The sequence below is a fragment of the Parasteatoda tepidariorum genome, chromosome 10 (assembly GCF_982258835.1).
Source record: "Parasteatoda tepidariorum strain Cologne lab strain chromosome 10, Ptep-v5.0, whole genome shotgun sequence".
Classification (NCBI taxonomy): Eukaryota; Metazoa; Arthropoda; class Arachnida; order Araneae; family Theridiidae; genus Parasteatoda; species Parasteatoda tepidariorum.
Window position 1 is genome coordinate 20638757 of NC_141764.1, and position 16893 is coordinate 20655649.

The window sequence follows — 16893 nt, forward strand, 5'->3', positions numbered from 1 at the left end:
AATCTGTTCATCCCTTTTGTTCTGACATAAATGCATTTTTGACCACCAGAAAACAGACCGAACTAATTTGTACTCCCAATATATAATATAATATAATATATATATATATATATATATATATATATATATATATATATATATATATATATATATATATATATATATATATATATATATATATATAAAGGAAAAAATTAATACAGTTCTAAGGAGAAGAGGAAAAATTATAAATAAAATATTTTTAAAATCTTTTAAAAATTTAATAAAAAGCATTGGAAGTTATTAAACAAATAGCAGAAATAGTTTGGGAAAAAACGATCCCTTTCAGTGGATTTTCTTTTTAAAAATTGGTTATACCCCCAAATAACTCTCCTTGCTTTTAAGGTTTAAAACAATTCTCATCTTTAATAAAATATTTACTGTTTAAACAATGCACTCTCTCTCCTAAATCAAATAAATTGCCATTTTATTATCGAAAATCACAATGACAAATTGATGAAGTGAAAGACTCGAAGTTGGAAGAGAAATCAACTGCAATGATTTCATGCAATCCTGATGCAGAATTCAATCGGAAAAGGAATTTATATTTACTAACCATTTTATCTATCAAAGTGTCATTTTCGCAAATACGCTCTGGTAAGCATTTACATGCCTCAAATGGATCTCGATATTCTTCCCATAATGGCGTGCACCAATCTGGTTTAATCTCCTCACATATTTTCGATATATTTGATCTGCAAAATTGAATGACAGAGAGAGTTTTTTAATTTCTCACTAATTTATTAAAAAATGAAATTAATGGGAAAAATATCATAGCTTAAATGAAAATAAAATTACTCAGATTCATTTTAAATGGTAATATGTCCGTTATTTTGTTTCAAAAAACACACTTTGCTCGCTCTATTACTTTTCAGAAATTCTGTGTTTTCGATATATTTGTTAACAAATTTTATTGGAAACAAAATATATTGCATATTGCATGGTACTATAATCAAATATAAAAATCAAAATTTGCGTTGAGAAATAATATGAAGCTTGATTTTATCTTATATAAAAATAACTGTAGAAAATATCGTAAACCTAGCTTAAATTTTCATAGAAATATGGAAAGTTTTAGAAAAAAAATTTTTTTTTACTAGCGCTTTCGTACTATAACTTCAGAAATATTAAATGAAATTAAAAATTTTTTTGTACTAATTTATAATTAAATGTAAAAAATATCATTTCAAAACTTTGAAAAATTCGTTGAATTTGAGAATTAATATGAAGATAGACTTTAATTTAAATAAAAAATGTTGAGAATTCCTCTCAATAAAAATTCCGCTCTGAACAATTTGACTGACAAGCTCCAGGAGTGATGAAAAACAATGAATGATATTAAAGATTAGTAAACTACAAAAAGATTTTTTTTTAATTATTATGCGTCATCGTTCGACAGACTACAATGACGTAAAAAGGAATCTCGGATGCACACGGAGATATTTTTCTATCTCCAAAGTGCGTATATAAGTGCATATTTTTGTATCGTAGAATATCTCCACGCCATTACCTTTCTATATCACCTCTAGATTCATACGGAGCTTGCATTGCGTTTTTTGAGATAATGCTTAATGACAACTTTTTATTCTCTTGATGTCTTTTATCCCACCCCCTGAATTTATCAGTTATTGGGATCCAGAGTGTTGTATAGTTGAGTAGAATTGAGTTGAATTTTATTGAAAACTTTTTCCTGAAACATTTTTCTTCTACTCTCATCAGTTATATTGAAAATTATAAGATAAACAAGCATGATTTGGTAATGAAAGAGTTTTAAAATATTTACCCATCATAATTACAAATAGTGATTGAAGGTAATTCCGTCACTTTACTGTTAGTTAGTTGTATATCAACAACAGTTTCATACTTCCAAAACAGTTTCAGGAATTCAGAAGATTGATAAGTATATCCCGCTAAACAAGACAAAAAGACCAATAAAAGAGCGTATTTCTTGATTTTACTCTCAGCCATAAGAATCTGTGGAACGCCACTCAGCATCGAATCCCGAAAGGCATTCGTCAAATAATTGGACCAAAATTTGTTTTCTCTCTTTTCAACATTCCTGAAGGGAAACGGAGTCAGAAAATATATGATTGTTAACAACAAAAAGGTTTTAAGATCAAAAATATAATAAAGACAGAATTATTTTTTATAACAAAGAAATAATAATAAGGGCTTTGTATTACGAGAGTTTGTGATATAAAGTCTCTTACAGTTAAAAATTTTTTATGTGCGTTATGTATTTATGTATTCTTTCTCTTATTGACTTTAAGAGTGTTTCTTAATTAATATGGAAATGTATAGGTTTAGAATTATTAAAAAAAATATTATATGTACGTTAGATTGATTAAATGTGGTGTTTAATAGCAGAAAGTCCAAATAAGGACAGGCTGCATACGCACGTTAGAAGGTTTAAATTGATTAGTAAAGACAGAGAGAAAACGATTGTTGGTCGACAAATGCAAAGTAAATATTAAAAACATCAAAAAACACCTTATCAGTTTCATAATTACTGTTCTTCAGTTTCATCATCAAGTAAACTGGTTTTAGATAATTTAAATATTTGACTTGCTTTCAATGGTCTCATCAGTAGCTATTTCAAATATGAAACGATTTTGTTTTATTTTTTAAAAAATACATTATTTAGTGACTCATAATGTATATAATTTAGCTGATTTCATGCTTGCTGGAATGTTCGGAAAGATTTATTAAGGTTTCCATTGCAGAATATCTGATAGGAAGAATGTTACTAATCTGCTGGACTTTCAGCACTGCGCTTTGCATATTAGTAGCTAGTCGGAATAATCATGAACATTAGTCTTAACAAGGATTATTTTGATTTCATATTGCAATACATTTTTACATTACATAACACGTGCTTTCAAATTATAACAAACCGATAACTTTCAGCTCTTTTCTATTAGCATTAGTAGCTAGTAAGAATAATCATGCTCATTAGTCTTAACAGGCATTATTTTAATATGCTGGCTGCCAATATGAAAACTCTTTGAGAAGTTTCAAGTTTGGTGGTTCAACATAAAAGGGATTTTCTTCTATGCTCCTAAAGTATTTTTTTTTCAAGTCGAGGCAAGTAAAACTAAATTTTATCATTTGCGAAAACAATGTCTTTTTTAAATTTGTTAATTTTTTTATGTATTAGAAAGGATAATGATGACTTCTCTTTTTAACTCTTAAGAATGATTTCAAAAAATACTATTTAAGAGAAATGGAGCATAAAACGTTTGAACATGTTGATCCATACCTTTTGGTGGTATAGGATTTAATTCTTAAAGGAGATACCTAGTTCCCCTTCTATATAGAAATACATTTTTACATTACATAACACATGCTTTCGAATTATTACTAGCCGATAACTTTCTGTTCTTTCCTATTTAATGAATTCCTGTAGTAAAGTTTTTTTTACAATGTTGACCGATTCCTTATAGTGTAGTACAAGATGCTGCTTAAAATAATTACCTAACACTATAATCTATAAGATTTTAATGAAAATGTTTCCATAGAAGTCTCTAACAAACAATTTTGTAACTTTTGAAGGCAATTTTCGAAACACTAATCGCCATATATCCGGAATTAATGAATCGAATCAAGATACTTCTGCGCACAATTTTTTAACTTGTTTATCCAAAAGTAATATCACAATGTAACAATGTAACTAATTGTTTTTTTTTTAAATTTAATTTACCAGTAGTTAAAAGTTTTTTTTAAATTGCAGGGTATATAAAGCCTTTAATTATTTTTAAGCTGGAAATTTTTGAATGACAGAATCTAAAATTTGATCGAATTCTGCTGATTAGTTCTTAATAAGTATAAGTTTAAACATACGACCTTTCTCAGATGATAACATAACATTTTGTGTATTTTATCTTAGATGATAAAATACGAAAATAATTAAATTTTCCCCACTGATCACTGAAATACTAACATTTCGAGGGTTCCATCTCGAATCCGTACTATTAAATACTCAAAATTATCTTTAAACATAAAACCCCAGGAAAAGCAACCAAACTAGTTTCAAGTGTTTTTAATACTACATTTTAAGTGCGCTAGTGTTAAGTGTTAAAATTTTAAGTGCTGCTTATAGAGTATGCCTAAATTCTCAAGTACGCGACTGTATTTTTGTTCCACGCTGTCAAAGTCTGTTATTTAACTTCTAAAGTTTCAAAAGCAATTCTTTCGGGGAGCATACTTCTTTTTTTTACAGTAATTTAAACATTGTACTGCAGTAATTTGTAAGAATGTGGTTGTAAGAAGATTAATAGTGTAGAAAAAAAAGTGAATAAAGCACAAAAAAATTATATAAATTGACATACTGTAGTTTCAGTTCCATAAACAAAAACCTTCATCACTGTCTATGAATCCGGAGACGTAGAGAATCCGGAGACAAGTGTAAATTGCTTTAACCAATGGGAACAAAAGAGCGAGTTTGAAGAAGGTAAAAACAATGCAGAGATAAGAAATAGGAGTGAGGGGATTTGGTGAGAACTGCAGGTGGAACTGATTAAATTAAAATGAGTTTCCAAACATTGGGAAAAGGTTAGATACTTGAAAAATCCTTAAATAAATTATTAGAGTTCTTCAAAATATTCTTAAAAATTAAGTTCGGAAGGTGTGGAACAGTGCTGAATGTTTTTTGTCGAAGAAAACTCAAGCCTATAATTTGAATTCCAACTGTGACTTGATGAATTCCATTGCAATCAATAGGATCAATAAATATCTTTTTATTTACACTAGGACATATATTTTTCACTAATTTTATTTTTCTACTTGTCTAGGTTTCTTAAAATATCCCAAAAATTAATAGTAATTCAATTAGAGTAAACACTTTCTGTTGAGAAATTTTTAAACTATTAAAGTTTTTTTTAAAACTTAAAACAATTATTGACTAATAGAACTTTTTGAAAATGCATAATTATTGCTTTTGAGATTCATCAGTATATTTTATGGAGGATTAAAGTTTCAAGTCTGTAAGTAAAAAAAAAAAAATCATAAAAAAAGAAGCTTTCAACTTGATGGCTTTTTCATTGATTTGGCGAATGTCGCTTATATTCCCCACTTTATTTCTTAAATAAAAAATAAATAATTTTACACACGGAATTTTTTATGCGTCTTATTAAGTGTAATGTAAGCATATTTCAAGGAAAATATTCTTCATTTTATAAAATTCACTTACTTGGCCTAAAAAGGGTTAAGATAAATGAGTTTATTAGCAGGGGAGAAAATGATTTCCAATACACTCAAAATCTTTGCAATTGAAGAACTGGTTTTCGTTTAATAACGTAAAACAATCAAAATGTTTAAGCTCAATTCGGAGAGATTGGTGGATTGCGAGATTATAGTTGGAATCAATAATACTTAAAAGACGCTCTGCAACGTTATTTTAAGATAAAGCATTGTATTTGACTCTGAGGAAGGTTCCTGTTTAGAGGTCGCATAAGTATCAATTTATGTACATTTATTCACATTGCACAAATTATTACCCCCTCCTTCTTTGAGTTTAATAGCTTTTTAAAATCTTTGATTTTTGTAAACTTAAAAGTCTTACTTGTTACTTTCTTGATGATTTATGCTGAGTACTCTGGTCTTTTTAATAGTAAAATTTCGAAAAGGAAATTTCAGCAAAGCAAGCGCTGTACTCAAGAAATCGAAAACTGCAACTAATGATATACCCAGCCACATTCCAACATAGCCTCCAATGCTACCAAAATGCTCAATGCTCTAAAATAAAAATAAAAAGACATTAAACACAACTATTGATAATTATACCTTTATAACTGATTAATACTTAAATTGTTTCTTTTAAAGAAATGCTGATAATATTAAAAAATATTCTCATGATAATCATGAAAAATAGTAATTTTGAAAAATTGTCAGATAGAAAGTTATAGGGGCGAATTTGGAGACCATTGATTCAGCATAGAAATATATACTTTCTAAATCAAAATTAATTGAACATTTTTCATTATATTTAAAACTAGAAATTTTTATATATAATCTATTCTAAAAAAAAGTTTTTGCAGTTAATTTTGTCCCCTGAAAAACTTTTTAACTACGTGATGAAAATCTAAGATTAAGGAATCAATTCATTCAGAATCTTTCAGGGAAGACATTTAGGGCATTCAAATCTTTTACATAATTTTAAATTTTTATTTATTTTAGTTTTAAAGCACGATTTTGCAGTTAATAATGAAGAATAACCGCCGTTCACAACAGCCAATCACATGTCTGAAAACGGCAAGCTTAAAAGAGCGATTTACAAGTCTGAATTTTCTTTTTCAGAGATGCAACCAATCACAAAAGAGTTAGAATTTCATTCTTCAGTTTTACAACATCTCAACTTATTTCGTATTGATATATTGATTAATCTGATTATTTGTTTTCTAAAACGTTAATTCGTAAGTTTAATCTGGTTTTAAATCTTAATTCGATTTGTTCCTGTCATTAACAATATTGTATATAGAGAAATATTATAACATATATATATAATGTCATATTTATAAATGTATTTAGCGTAAAGAAAATGCTATTGGTGCATTGTTTATTTTAATTCCGCAAAATTAATGTTTTCATTTATAGTTATTTTGCTGAATATTATTAAAATATTTTTTTAAAAATTACCCTGTTCTTAACAATATTGCTTATTGAAAAATATTATAGTGTTTGCATATATATATATATATATATATATATATATATATATATATATATATATATATATATATATATATATATATATATATATATATATATATATATATATATATATATATATATATATATATATATATATATATATATATATATATATATATATATATATATATATATATATATATTGAATTAAATGTGTTAAAAATATATTCATTTCTTTGGGACAAAGTCTGTATTATTGTGATTATCATTTTTTTTAAACAAGTTTCATATTAAGATTATATCTGCACATTGATGTTAATTTCTGACAATTTTGGCTCATTTAGAGAACAAATAGGACATAGAAGGAACTGTAGTCAACGAAAAAAAGTGACATTGATATTGACACACTGCTTATTCTGCATTTAAGAAAATTAATTCTTTTCGATGCTAACAGTTAATATTCAGTTTAATATTGAAATATATGAAATCAAAGCATTCTTGGTTTTGCGAAGCAAACCAAGCAAGAATTGCGAAGCAATTCTCCGGGGGTTGGCGAGCGTCAGCGAGCAGGGGGCGGAGCCCTCTAGTTATATATAATCAAAAAAATTAAATTACTATTAAATTTTTTTCAAGAAATAGACCCAAAAATGACATTATATTACATTATATTATATTATATTATAACAGGAGGCTCCGCCCCCTGCTCGCTAACGCTCGCCAACCCTCGAGAATTGCTACCCAATCCTATGTGGTTCACGCCGTGAACCATGGCTCGCTGCGCTCGCTCGCCAATGAACACAATGTTCTAGCACAAAGACATAGTATTGTACTTGTGTAGAAGAATTCTATCAATGTTCTTATTGGCTTTTAAAACAGTATATTAGCTATTTAGATTGTACATGGTGAAAAACTCAAAGCATTAGCTAAATGAGAAACATATCAGCAAAATAAAATATCAAATATTGCTTCACTAATATTCTGCATTTCAATTCTGCATCAAAATTCAATGCATAAATAAGCGCGAAATATAAAAAAATTCAATGCATTCAATACAAACACTTAGACGTTTTTTAGACGTTTAGGTAGCTCCCAGTAGAAAAATATCAATTCAACAACGGCCTTTTAAAGCATTCTCACTTTAATTAATTAATTAATTCCTAATTGAGTTTAAATTAAATATTATCATGTTTTTAGGGCATGAATCTGAATTGAACAACCTAATAACGCTCACTCTGGTTATTGTTTCCGCTTTTAAAAGCGTTATATGTTGAGCCACCTGAGCTAGATTTGCCATGTGACATTTTTAGCAGCAATCATTGGTCGATTTTCTACTGTTGCCATTCGGGGAGTTGTAATGAGGCTTTTTTTTTGGTGCCGTGTAAGAGAAATATATATGTAGATTATATTATATTATATTATATTATATTATATTATATTATATTATATTATATTATATTATATTATATTATATTATATTATATTATATTATACTAGTGGGTTGCGCCCCCTGCTCGCTAACGCTCGCCAACCCCCGAAAATTGCTACGCTATCTTATATGGTTTGCTTCGCGTACCAAGATCGCTTCGCTCGCTACTAACTTATGTACATTGCAAGTGCACACAATTCTAAGAATTCAAATTATCATTCAAATCCATATAAAAAAATTACATCTTTTTAGTAAATACTAAGTCATTAAAATAAATTTGAATTCAAATAAATGACATGTAATTCTTTAAACCTATTAGAAATGTGCTATAGTATGATTCGTAATATAAATCAAAAATCGTCAAATAAATTCGTAATGTATAAATTCGTGACTCTGGTTATTTCCGTTTCCGTTTTTAAAAGCGCTATATGTTGAGTCACCTCAGATAGATTTGGCATGTGACATTTTTAGCGGCAGTCATAGGTCGATTTGCCGTGTAACAGAAATAGTAACGTAAACAAAACAAAGCAAACGTTGCCCCCGGCGGAAAAGAAATACAGCCAAAATTTGGGAGCCACGTAAGAGAATTATATATATTATATTATATTATATTATATTATATTATATTATATTATATTATATTTGAGCGAAACATGTCAAACCGAATGAAGAAACGTTAATCAAACACGGAGGGATCAGCAACCCACCCCCCCCCCCCAAAAAAAAAAAAGACAGAGGACCATATTTGTATTAGACAATAGTATGAATAACAAGCTATCAATACTTGTTATTTATTGAAAAGGAGAATATTTACTGCTTTGAAACTAAAAGATTAAACTATTTTGTGCTTCATTCCTGACCTTATTTGCGACAAACATCGTGAAAGCAATATTCTCCGATTTCGAAATAAAATTTGCTAAAAATTAAAAATGATCATGAAATATTCATGAAAAAACTCACTTCAAATTTAGGACTGGTGTCATATGTAGTTATTTCCAAGTTACTCAGGTCAATAGAAATTTCAATCCATAGTGAAAGTCTTAAAAATAAATAAATAAATGAAACTCAAGATAGTTAAAGTTAAGAATCTATTGTTTAATCTACTTAGGTAATATACATTTTTTTTAAAAAATGCGAGCAGGAAATTAATTTTTTATTAATAAAGGAGTTCATTGAACATTACTTAGTAACACGCGTGGTTTACGTCATCAAATGTATACTTCGACTGATACCACGAGCTCTTATTTTATTTATATTAGTTCTTTTTAAAGTGTTTTTAAGAATTACTTATTTAAATGCAACGGTAATGGAATAGAAAAAAATACTTACGTATTCAAAAGCAAAAACTAATGGGAAAGTAGTACTAATTTATTTTGCCTCCATGTAACGCAAATGTGGGTTAGTTCCATCAAAGTGTCTTCCACGAGCGCAAATTTCTTTCAATACTTGATCGAGGAGATCCTTTGTCTTCTGGATTAGGTTCAAAATTATAAGGCTACGGACATGAACATCGGTAGTCGTAAACACAAAATGGGGTCGGCTATTCAATGACGGTTATAAAATTAAATATAATTGAACCGGAGTCGTTGGGGCTCAGGAGATAGCGCGTTCGTTTTCCTAATGAATTGAACCGGGTTCTAACCCCTCCGATAAGTGGCCGATACGAATTCAGCACACCGACCACAGTGCTGATGTAAAATATCCTCTGTGGTAGATGAATCATAGGTTAGAGACTCTTTTCCATTAGGCTAACCAGGGGTGGTTTGCGCTCCATGTAACGTAAGCGCGGGTAAGTTCCTTTGAAAAGTACTCTAATAAGACAAATATTTTCATAAACGGCTCCAATAAGGAATTTTTTTTAATCCGTAATTTAAAGTCAAGGAGACTTTGATAAAAAGAAAGTAATAAGACTGAATTAAGAAAAACAAATTAGAATAAATAAAGTGGAATTTATTTCAAGCTTTTTATGCTTGGCACACAATCGCTTAGTACTTATTAAAAATATTCATTCCAGTTACATGATTTTTTTATACCGTACAAGGAATGGTAAGAATGGTAATAACAGGAAATGAAAAGTTTTATTATAGAATTTGATCCAGGTGAAAGGACGTTTAAAAGGACGTTAAAGGACATTATGTACCAGTCACCATTAATACGGAGATTACACTTTTTAATAGAAAACAAACTCTATTGATTTCAAATTATCGATTTTATACAGAATGTCTCTTAATCACTGATATTTTTAAATATTATCTTTAGATTTCACGTCAAAAGAAAAGTTAAAAAAGTATATACAACTGTGTTTTCAAAAATGTTATTTAACCTGACAAATCATCAAATATATCAAAATATATTTGGCTGTTTGCTAATTTATCTTAATAGGAAACTAACTCTGAATTTCAGCATTTATGTAGTGGTGATTAACTTGTAAGATTCGTAACAAGTAGGATCCCTAAATATGAAATAATTTGAAAAAGAAGGTCTGTCCTCTTACTCAGTGATTGCTTCTTCAGTGTTACATCTCCCCTGAAAAAAATTTTAAGTAAAAAGTACAAGCAAAAATTAATTTCTCCAAAAATTGTTTTAGAATGGTTTCAAGAAAAGTAAAAGAATAAACATAATGTAATCTTGTATATGAAAAAGTCATTATTCAAACTTCTCAAGTAGTTAGAAAGCTAAATATAGCTGTAATCTTCACTCTTAATTAGTGTTGTTGGTATTAATACCACTTACCAATATCAGCACGTCTGATATGGGAAACCGGGCAAAATTTGAAGGAAGAGGGGGGCGTTTCTTTTTTTTTTCAGTGGTATTGTTTATGTCGAAAAATACGATTTCGGCGTCTCACACATCACTGCCCGTATTACAGGATGGGCCAATTCATTTATCCACAGATAATAATTTCGCCCTAATCCAGAGAACGATCAATCTCAAAATTCCCTCAGTACCCTTACAGGGGTATTTGTTTGTTATGGACACTTAGAAGATTTTGTGACTCCGACAGATTTAACATGAACCAGTCACCAAATAATACATGGGAATTCTTTGACTGGCGGGATTTGAATACGTGATCTCATGAACACGAGCCTCGAACAGGTTACCCCGGCTTAACAGGTGGATATCTTTTTAACTTAGGATGTTGTTTTTCTCTTATTTTTCTAATCATGTGCATAAAATTTGCAGCAAGATAGGCATTTATTAACATTGTGCCTAGGCTTCGGCTGCAGTGTTCGGGTACGGCTGAATTTAACCCCTTCACCATGGCGCATAGATGGCTACTGTTTAGCAAAATATGCTAAGGACCCATTTATTGTCATTTGTAGTGAGATTTGTCGGCGTAAGTCAGTTTCTTCTGCAGGACAGTGCATCAATCCTCATTGAGAAATCTTCAAAGTGAAGGTTTTTGTATAATCCGATGCTTGTTATGCCTTCAAATAAATCTCAGTTCCCAAAGAAACCTATCCTCCCCAAGTCGATATTTCTGATGGTTTCCATTGATAGACCAACATAATTTTGATGGTAAACAACAATAATTTCATCATGAACCATTGTATGTTTGATGGTAACCAACAAAAGTAACCATCACCCCGATGTAGGAATTAGGACTGATTTATGATGGTCCAACATAAGAAAAGCAACTTGTTTCGGTGTTTTGTCATGTCAAACAATCAGGTACTTCCATCATAGTTTCTCACAAAACAAAAGTTGGAACAAACATGAACAACCATCATCCCAATGTAGGAATTTAGACGGATTTGTGATGGATCAGTATAAAAAAAAATTGTTTTAATGGTATATTCTCGAGAACCAACAAGAATTCGCATTAAACCATCATGGAATTGTATAACTGAAACCATCACGGATCATCGTGGATTGTTGGTCTATGGGAATCAAACTTCTCCTGAAGGTTAACTATCATATCATAAAAGTACCATTTTCTTTCATGGAATGATGGAGTTTGCTGGCATATCAGAAACCATGAATACGTAATGTATTGTTGAATGATGGTGACCATCAAATGATGTTGGACCATCACGAATAACATTGAAAGGGGCATAAGCCATCAAAATGATTTTACGAAACCATCAAGAATCTTGTCTTGTGTCAGTATATACCAAAAAAATAAGCAGTTTCAGTCCATGGAAGACTTGAGATAATATTAATTTTTTCTTGAAGGCTCAGAACAACAACATTCCCAACATTTTGTGTTTCAGGTCATACATGGTCGATATATTGGCATAAGTGATTTTATTACGACACGAGAAGCTCCCCCCCCTCTTTATTATTTATACGATTTTTGTACTGAATTGACTAGGGCACGTAGGAGATGAGTTGCTGACTGTAAATGTTTGTTTCGATATAGACTCTCTTAATATTGATGTTTGGTTCTTATTGATTTTCTTCGCGTCCAGATATGGCACAAAATAAAAATTGCCTTTCATTCATGGCGAATTAGTAAGCAGTGACCCTGCAAACTTATTAAAAAGTTCATAGTATCAAAACGTTTAGACTTTTATCCAGTTTTTTTATTCAGTGTACTGTTACCCTTCAAACTTTGGCAAGGCTGTGATCTTTTAATTGAATTTTGGTAACAGTTAACCAGGTTCAAAAATAGACAAATAACTAATGAATTACATGAAGCATTTAACAATTAAAATTAAATTTCATTATAACTATAAATTTCAACAAACACAACTTCAATTATTTCCAGATGCCTTCATGTGCACAAAAATGTCCAATTTATACACTTTTAAATTTCCAAATTGATATACTCAAGATAAAACTTTTTGATAAAAAGCACTTTTAAATTTCATAGGCATCACATTCAATAAATTCACACTAAAAGAGACAATTATGAAATAAAATACTAGCTCATTCTAAACCTACAAAAACATTTAAACTTTAGATCAAATCGATAATTAAGATTAAATATCCATGGCTCACCTTAAAATAGGTATCTTAACACCTGATAGAAATAATTTAAAATTCGGGATAAATTGCTCTTCTAAAAGGTTACTCAAAGAGAAAGAAATTAGAGTTCATAAATACAAAAGGAACTTGCGGATCACCTTCTGGAACGCCCACCGGGTTTGCAGCTAGACTTGTGGACAAGGAGAAATTCGAGCTTCCGACCGCCATTCAATTCTTCAGACCCTCCATTAGTAAGACAGAGTGCACCAGGGAAACATTCGACTTTCAGTCGAGGAACGCTCAATTCTTGCCAACTGTCTTGAACTTAGCGACATTCAGTCTATCACTTCCCGTCAACTATTCTGAGGCTTCAGATTAACTTTCTTCCAGACAACAGCTCATCCGCTCAATGTTGCGTACCTAGTCGCTGCATCCAGAGACTCTTTCCAAACATCAACCGTTCAGCATTTCAGCCTAGATCAACTCACTCCAAGACTCCAGCTATTTCTAAACTCTTTCTCGATGATACTGGCTCAGAACACACTTCTAGCAGCCATGATAGATCCTGTCAGCGGTGATGTCTCAAGCAAACATTCCATCGGGCATGATCCGCACTCCAGTCTAATGATACAATCCTCCTTAAATGTTAATACAATTCACTACCCCCAATTCACCCCAAACATCCCATTTTAAAAGGATAAATAAAAATTTCTCATAAAATATAATCATTTTAATTGAATTTAAATTTTATCATAGTGGTGCCATCTATTGAAAAATAACCCTTCTTTAAAAAGTATTGATAAAAAAAAACTCCAATAAATTCCTATTTATTACATCAGACCATTGTCCGGTTGTCCCTAGCAACAATTGTTTTATCCAAATATTATTTCAAGTAACATAATTTTTCAGAGTACTTTTTTAAATAAAAAGTTTGTACATACTTACTTTACGAATTTCAGAAACATCCCTAGAAACTTCGTAGAACACGTCACTACAAGAATTTAAAAAATAATACATGTTTATTTCTTTGTTGAATAATCTTTTAAATGTAAATTACATTATTATGGCTCTATTTATATCTATATGTACAGTGAAAAAATAAAAAAGATATCATTCTGAACAATTTTCATTCTAATGATCGTATTTTCACGAACTAAGGTTCAATCTTCTGGTTTCTGTGGGATAAACGTAAACGTGCGGATAAACGTAGCTAATATTGTAACTATAGTGTTATTTTTTACTTTAAAATTCAAATTTTTAAACCAGATATTTTGAGTTAATGAAATTTATTATCTTTTCTTATAAGTTTTATTGCTAGAATTTCAGTATCTTAAAGGCCTTACGAACTCTGTTTAGAGTCAGATGTATGTAAAAAATAAATATGACAAATGTAACTTTTACTAATTGAAGAGCATGTAGAATGTCTTTTTATGGTAATAATTAAGCTTCCGTATGTATCGAAACATCAGAATGCTATTTGCAAATCATCTTTATCTTAAAAAAACAAGTAACCTAAATATTTGGCAGATTGTGGCAATTTTTTAAGAAGGATCCTACTATATACAACATATTAATTCAACATATTTTTCTTGAACATTACATAATGCAATGTTTTTAAAATGCCACTTAACATTTAGCAATTCCATCAGTTATAGAAAAAAAATTTGCAAATTATACAAAACCTTGTGAATGCGCATTAGAATTATTATAAAATCCATAATTTCTCAGGTACTTTATTTTTTGTTTCTCTTAACTTTATTACCTGGTAGACTATCAAAGCTGTAAAAATTATTATCCCTAAAATTTTGTCTATAGTTAAAATTCACTAACCATTAAATGTGGTACACCAGGAAGGAATGGAAATAACAGAATGATATTTATTGGGCACATGCATATATATATATATATATATATATATATATATATATATATATATATATATATATATATATATATATATATATATATATATATATATATATATATATATATATATATATATATATATATTTCATTAAACATAATAAAATTAATTCTATTGCGACTTTTGATTTCCAGGATCTTTTCAATAGCATTCCCCTTTCTAAACTAAAAGATGTCCTTTTGAATTATTACCATGATTTTAAAAATACCCTTTGTTGCGATTTTGATTATTGGGAAATTCTGATTAATCTTTGTCTTTTTAATAATTATCTTTACAATGGAAGGGATATTTTTCTTCAAATTAATGGAATACCACAGGGATCTAATTATTCATCTCTCTTAGCTAACTTATTTTTGCATTATTATGAAAAAATTTTTACTCTTAGTATTAAATTTGTTTTTAGATATATTGATGACTTAATTGTCTTTAATTTCCTAGATTTTACTGTTTTATTGAGTGATATATACCCTGAGGAATTAATCTTACTTCGTAATCATGATGATAACATTAATTTCAATTTTTTGGATTTGGGTATTATGAAAGTTGAAAATATCTGCTTTGTTGATTTATACGATAAAAGAAATGATTTTAATTTTAATATTAATAAACTAGTTACTTGGAATTCTAATGTTTCTAGGAGCATCTATTTAAATACCACTTTTAATGAAATGAACAGAATTAAAAGAATATGTAGTAATATTTATTTATCCAAAAAACAAATCGATAAACTCTTTCAAAATCTGATAAAAAACAATGGATACCCAACTAATGTAATAAAATTTTATATAAAATCATTGAATTAATCGTATATTTTGGTGGATATATTTATTAAACATTTTGTTAATTTTTATGATTTTCCCATGTGCAAATCCATTTCAGGTAAATCCATTGCCAAAATTATTTCTTTGTTAATTTGTATAATTTTTCCATGTGCAAATCCATTTCGGGCAAATCAGTGGTTAGAATTATTTACTAAAAATTCCTTTACTAAATAATTTTCTTTGTTAATCTATACAGTTTTTCCATGTGCAAATCCATTACGGGCAAATCCGTGGATAAAATTGTTTTCTAAAAATTTCTTTGTTAATTTATACAATTTTCCATGTGCAAATCCATTTCGGGCAAATCCGTGGCTAAAATTATCTACTTAGGTTTTTTCTTTGTTAATTTTTCCATGTGCAAATCCATTTCGGGCAAATCCGTGTCAAAATTATCTATTGAAAGAATTTTTTCTTTGATAATTTAAATAATTTTTCTATGTACTAATCCATTTCGTGCAAATCCGCGGCTAAAGTTATCTGCAAAACAGGCATTTTATGTTTCTCTTTTCTATTTTATACTTTTTCTTAAATAAACATCTATCTTCTAAAACTATTTATGATCAATTTTTAAAATTATCCAGTATAATATTACCTTGCGCACATCCATTTCGAGCCCATCCTTGGTAACTAACAAATCAAAACTCAGAATAACAAATCACTTCAACAGTGCAGTAAGAACGACACTTTAAAACCCTCTTGTTACACTCGATTTGCGCTTTTGTTTTCATATTTTGTAATCTGGCAATCTTTCTGCGAAAACATTTTTAAATCATTCTTGAAAAATATTCGTCCATGTAAGTTGAACTGATTTTGCTGCTCGCTTTATAGTCTCCCCTTTTTAATGTTTTTTCTTTTTATTTTATTTTATTATCTGTTTTTTCATGTTATTTTTACTTATTTGTACTTTTTGTGATCTATTTCATTTGTTGTTATTTTTTAAAAATTTTTTTGAGTGCTCCTCACACTATTGTATTAATTTATTTAGCTTTGGCTTTATTGATACAATATCAGAAAGCACTCTGTTTTGCGGATATAATCGTGTGGGCTGAAGAAAAGATTATATCCTTTTTTTCCGGTTTTTTAATTAACATTTCATGATTTTTTTTTTTTTTAAATTTTTTTTA

At 29.2% G+C, this 16893-nt stretch overlaps 1 protein-coding gene across 1 annotated transcript in view; it reads right to left on the reverse strand.

The window, feature by feature from the left end:
* LOC107436604 (uncharacterized) overlaps positions 1-16893 on the reverse strand; it is a 124343-nt gene that overhangs the window by 54171 nt on the left and 53279 nt on the right. The window contains exons 11-16 of the mRNA XM_087152683.1: positions 13970-14015; positions 10608-10639; positions 9074-9152; positions 5600-5772; positions 1823-2098; positions 596-734 (exon numbers count right to left, since the gene is read on the reverse strand). Coding sequence (XP_087008809.1) covers positions 596-734; positions 1823-2098; positions 5600-5772; positions 9074-9152; positions 10608-10639; positions 13970-14015 — 745 coding nt within the window. The remainder of the gene's footprint in view (positions 1-595; positions 735-1822; positions 2099-5599; positions 5773-9073; positions 9153-10607; positions 10640-13969; positions 14016-16893) is intronic.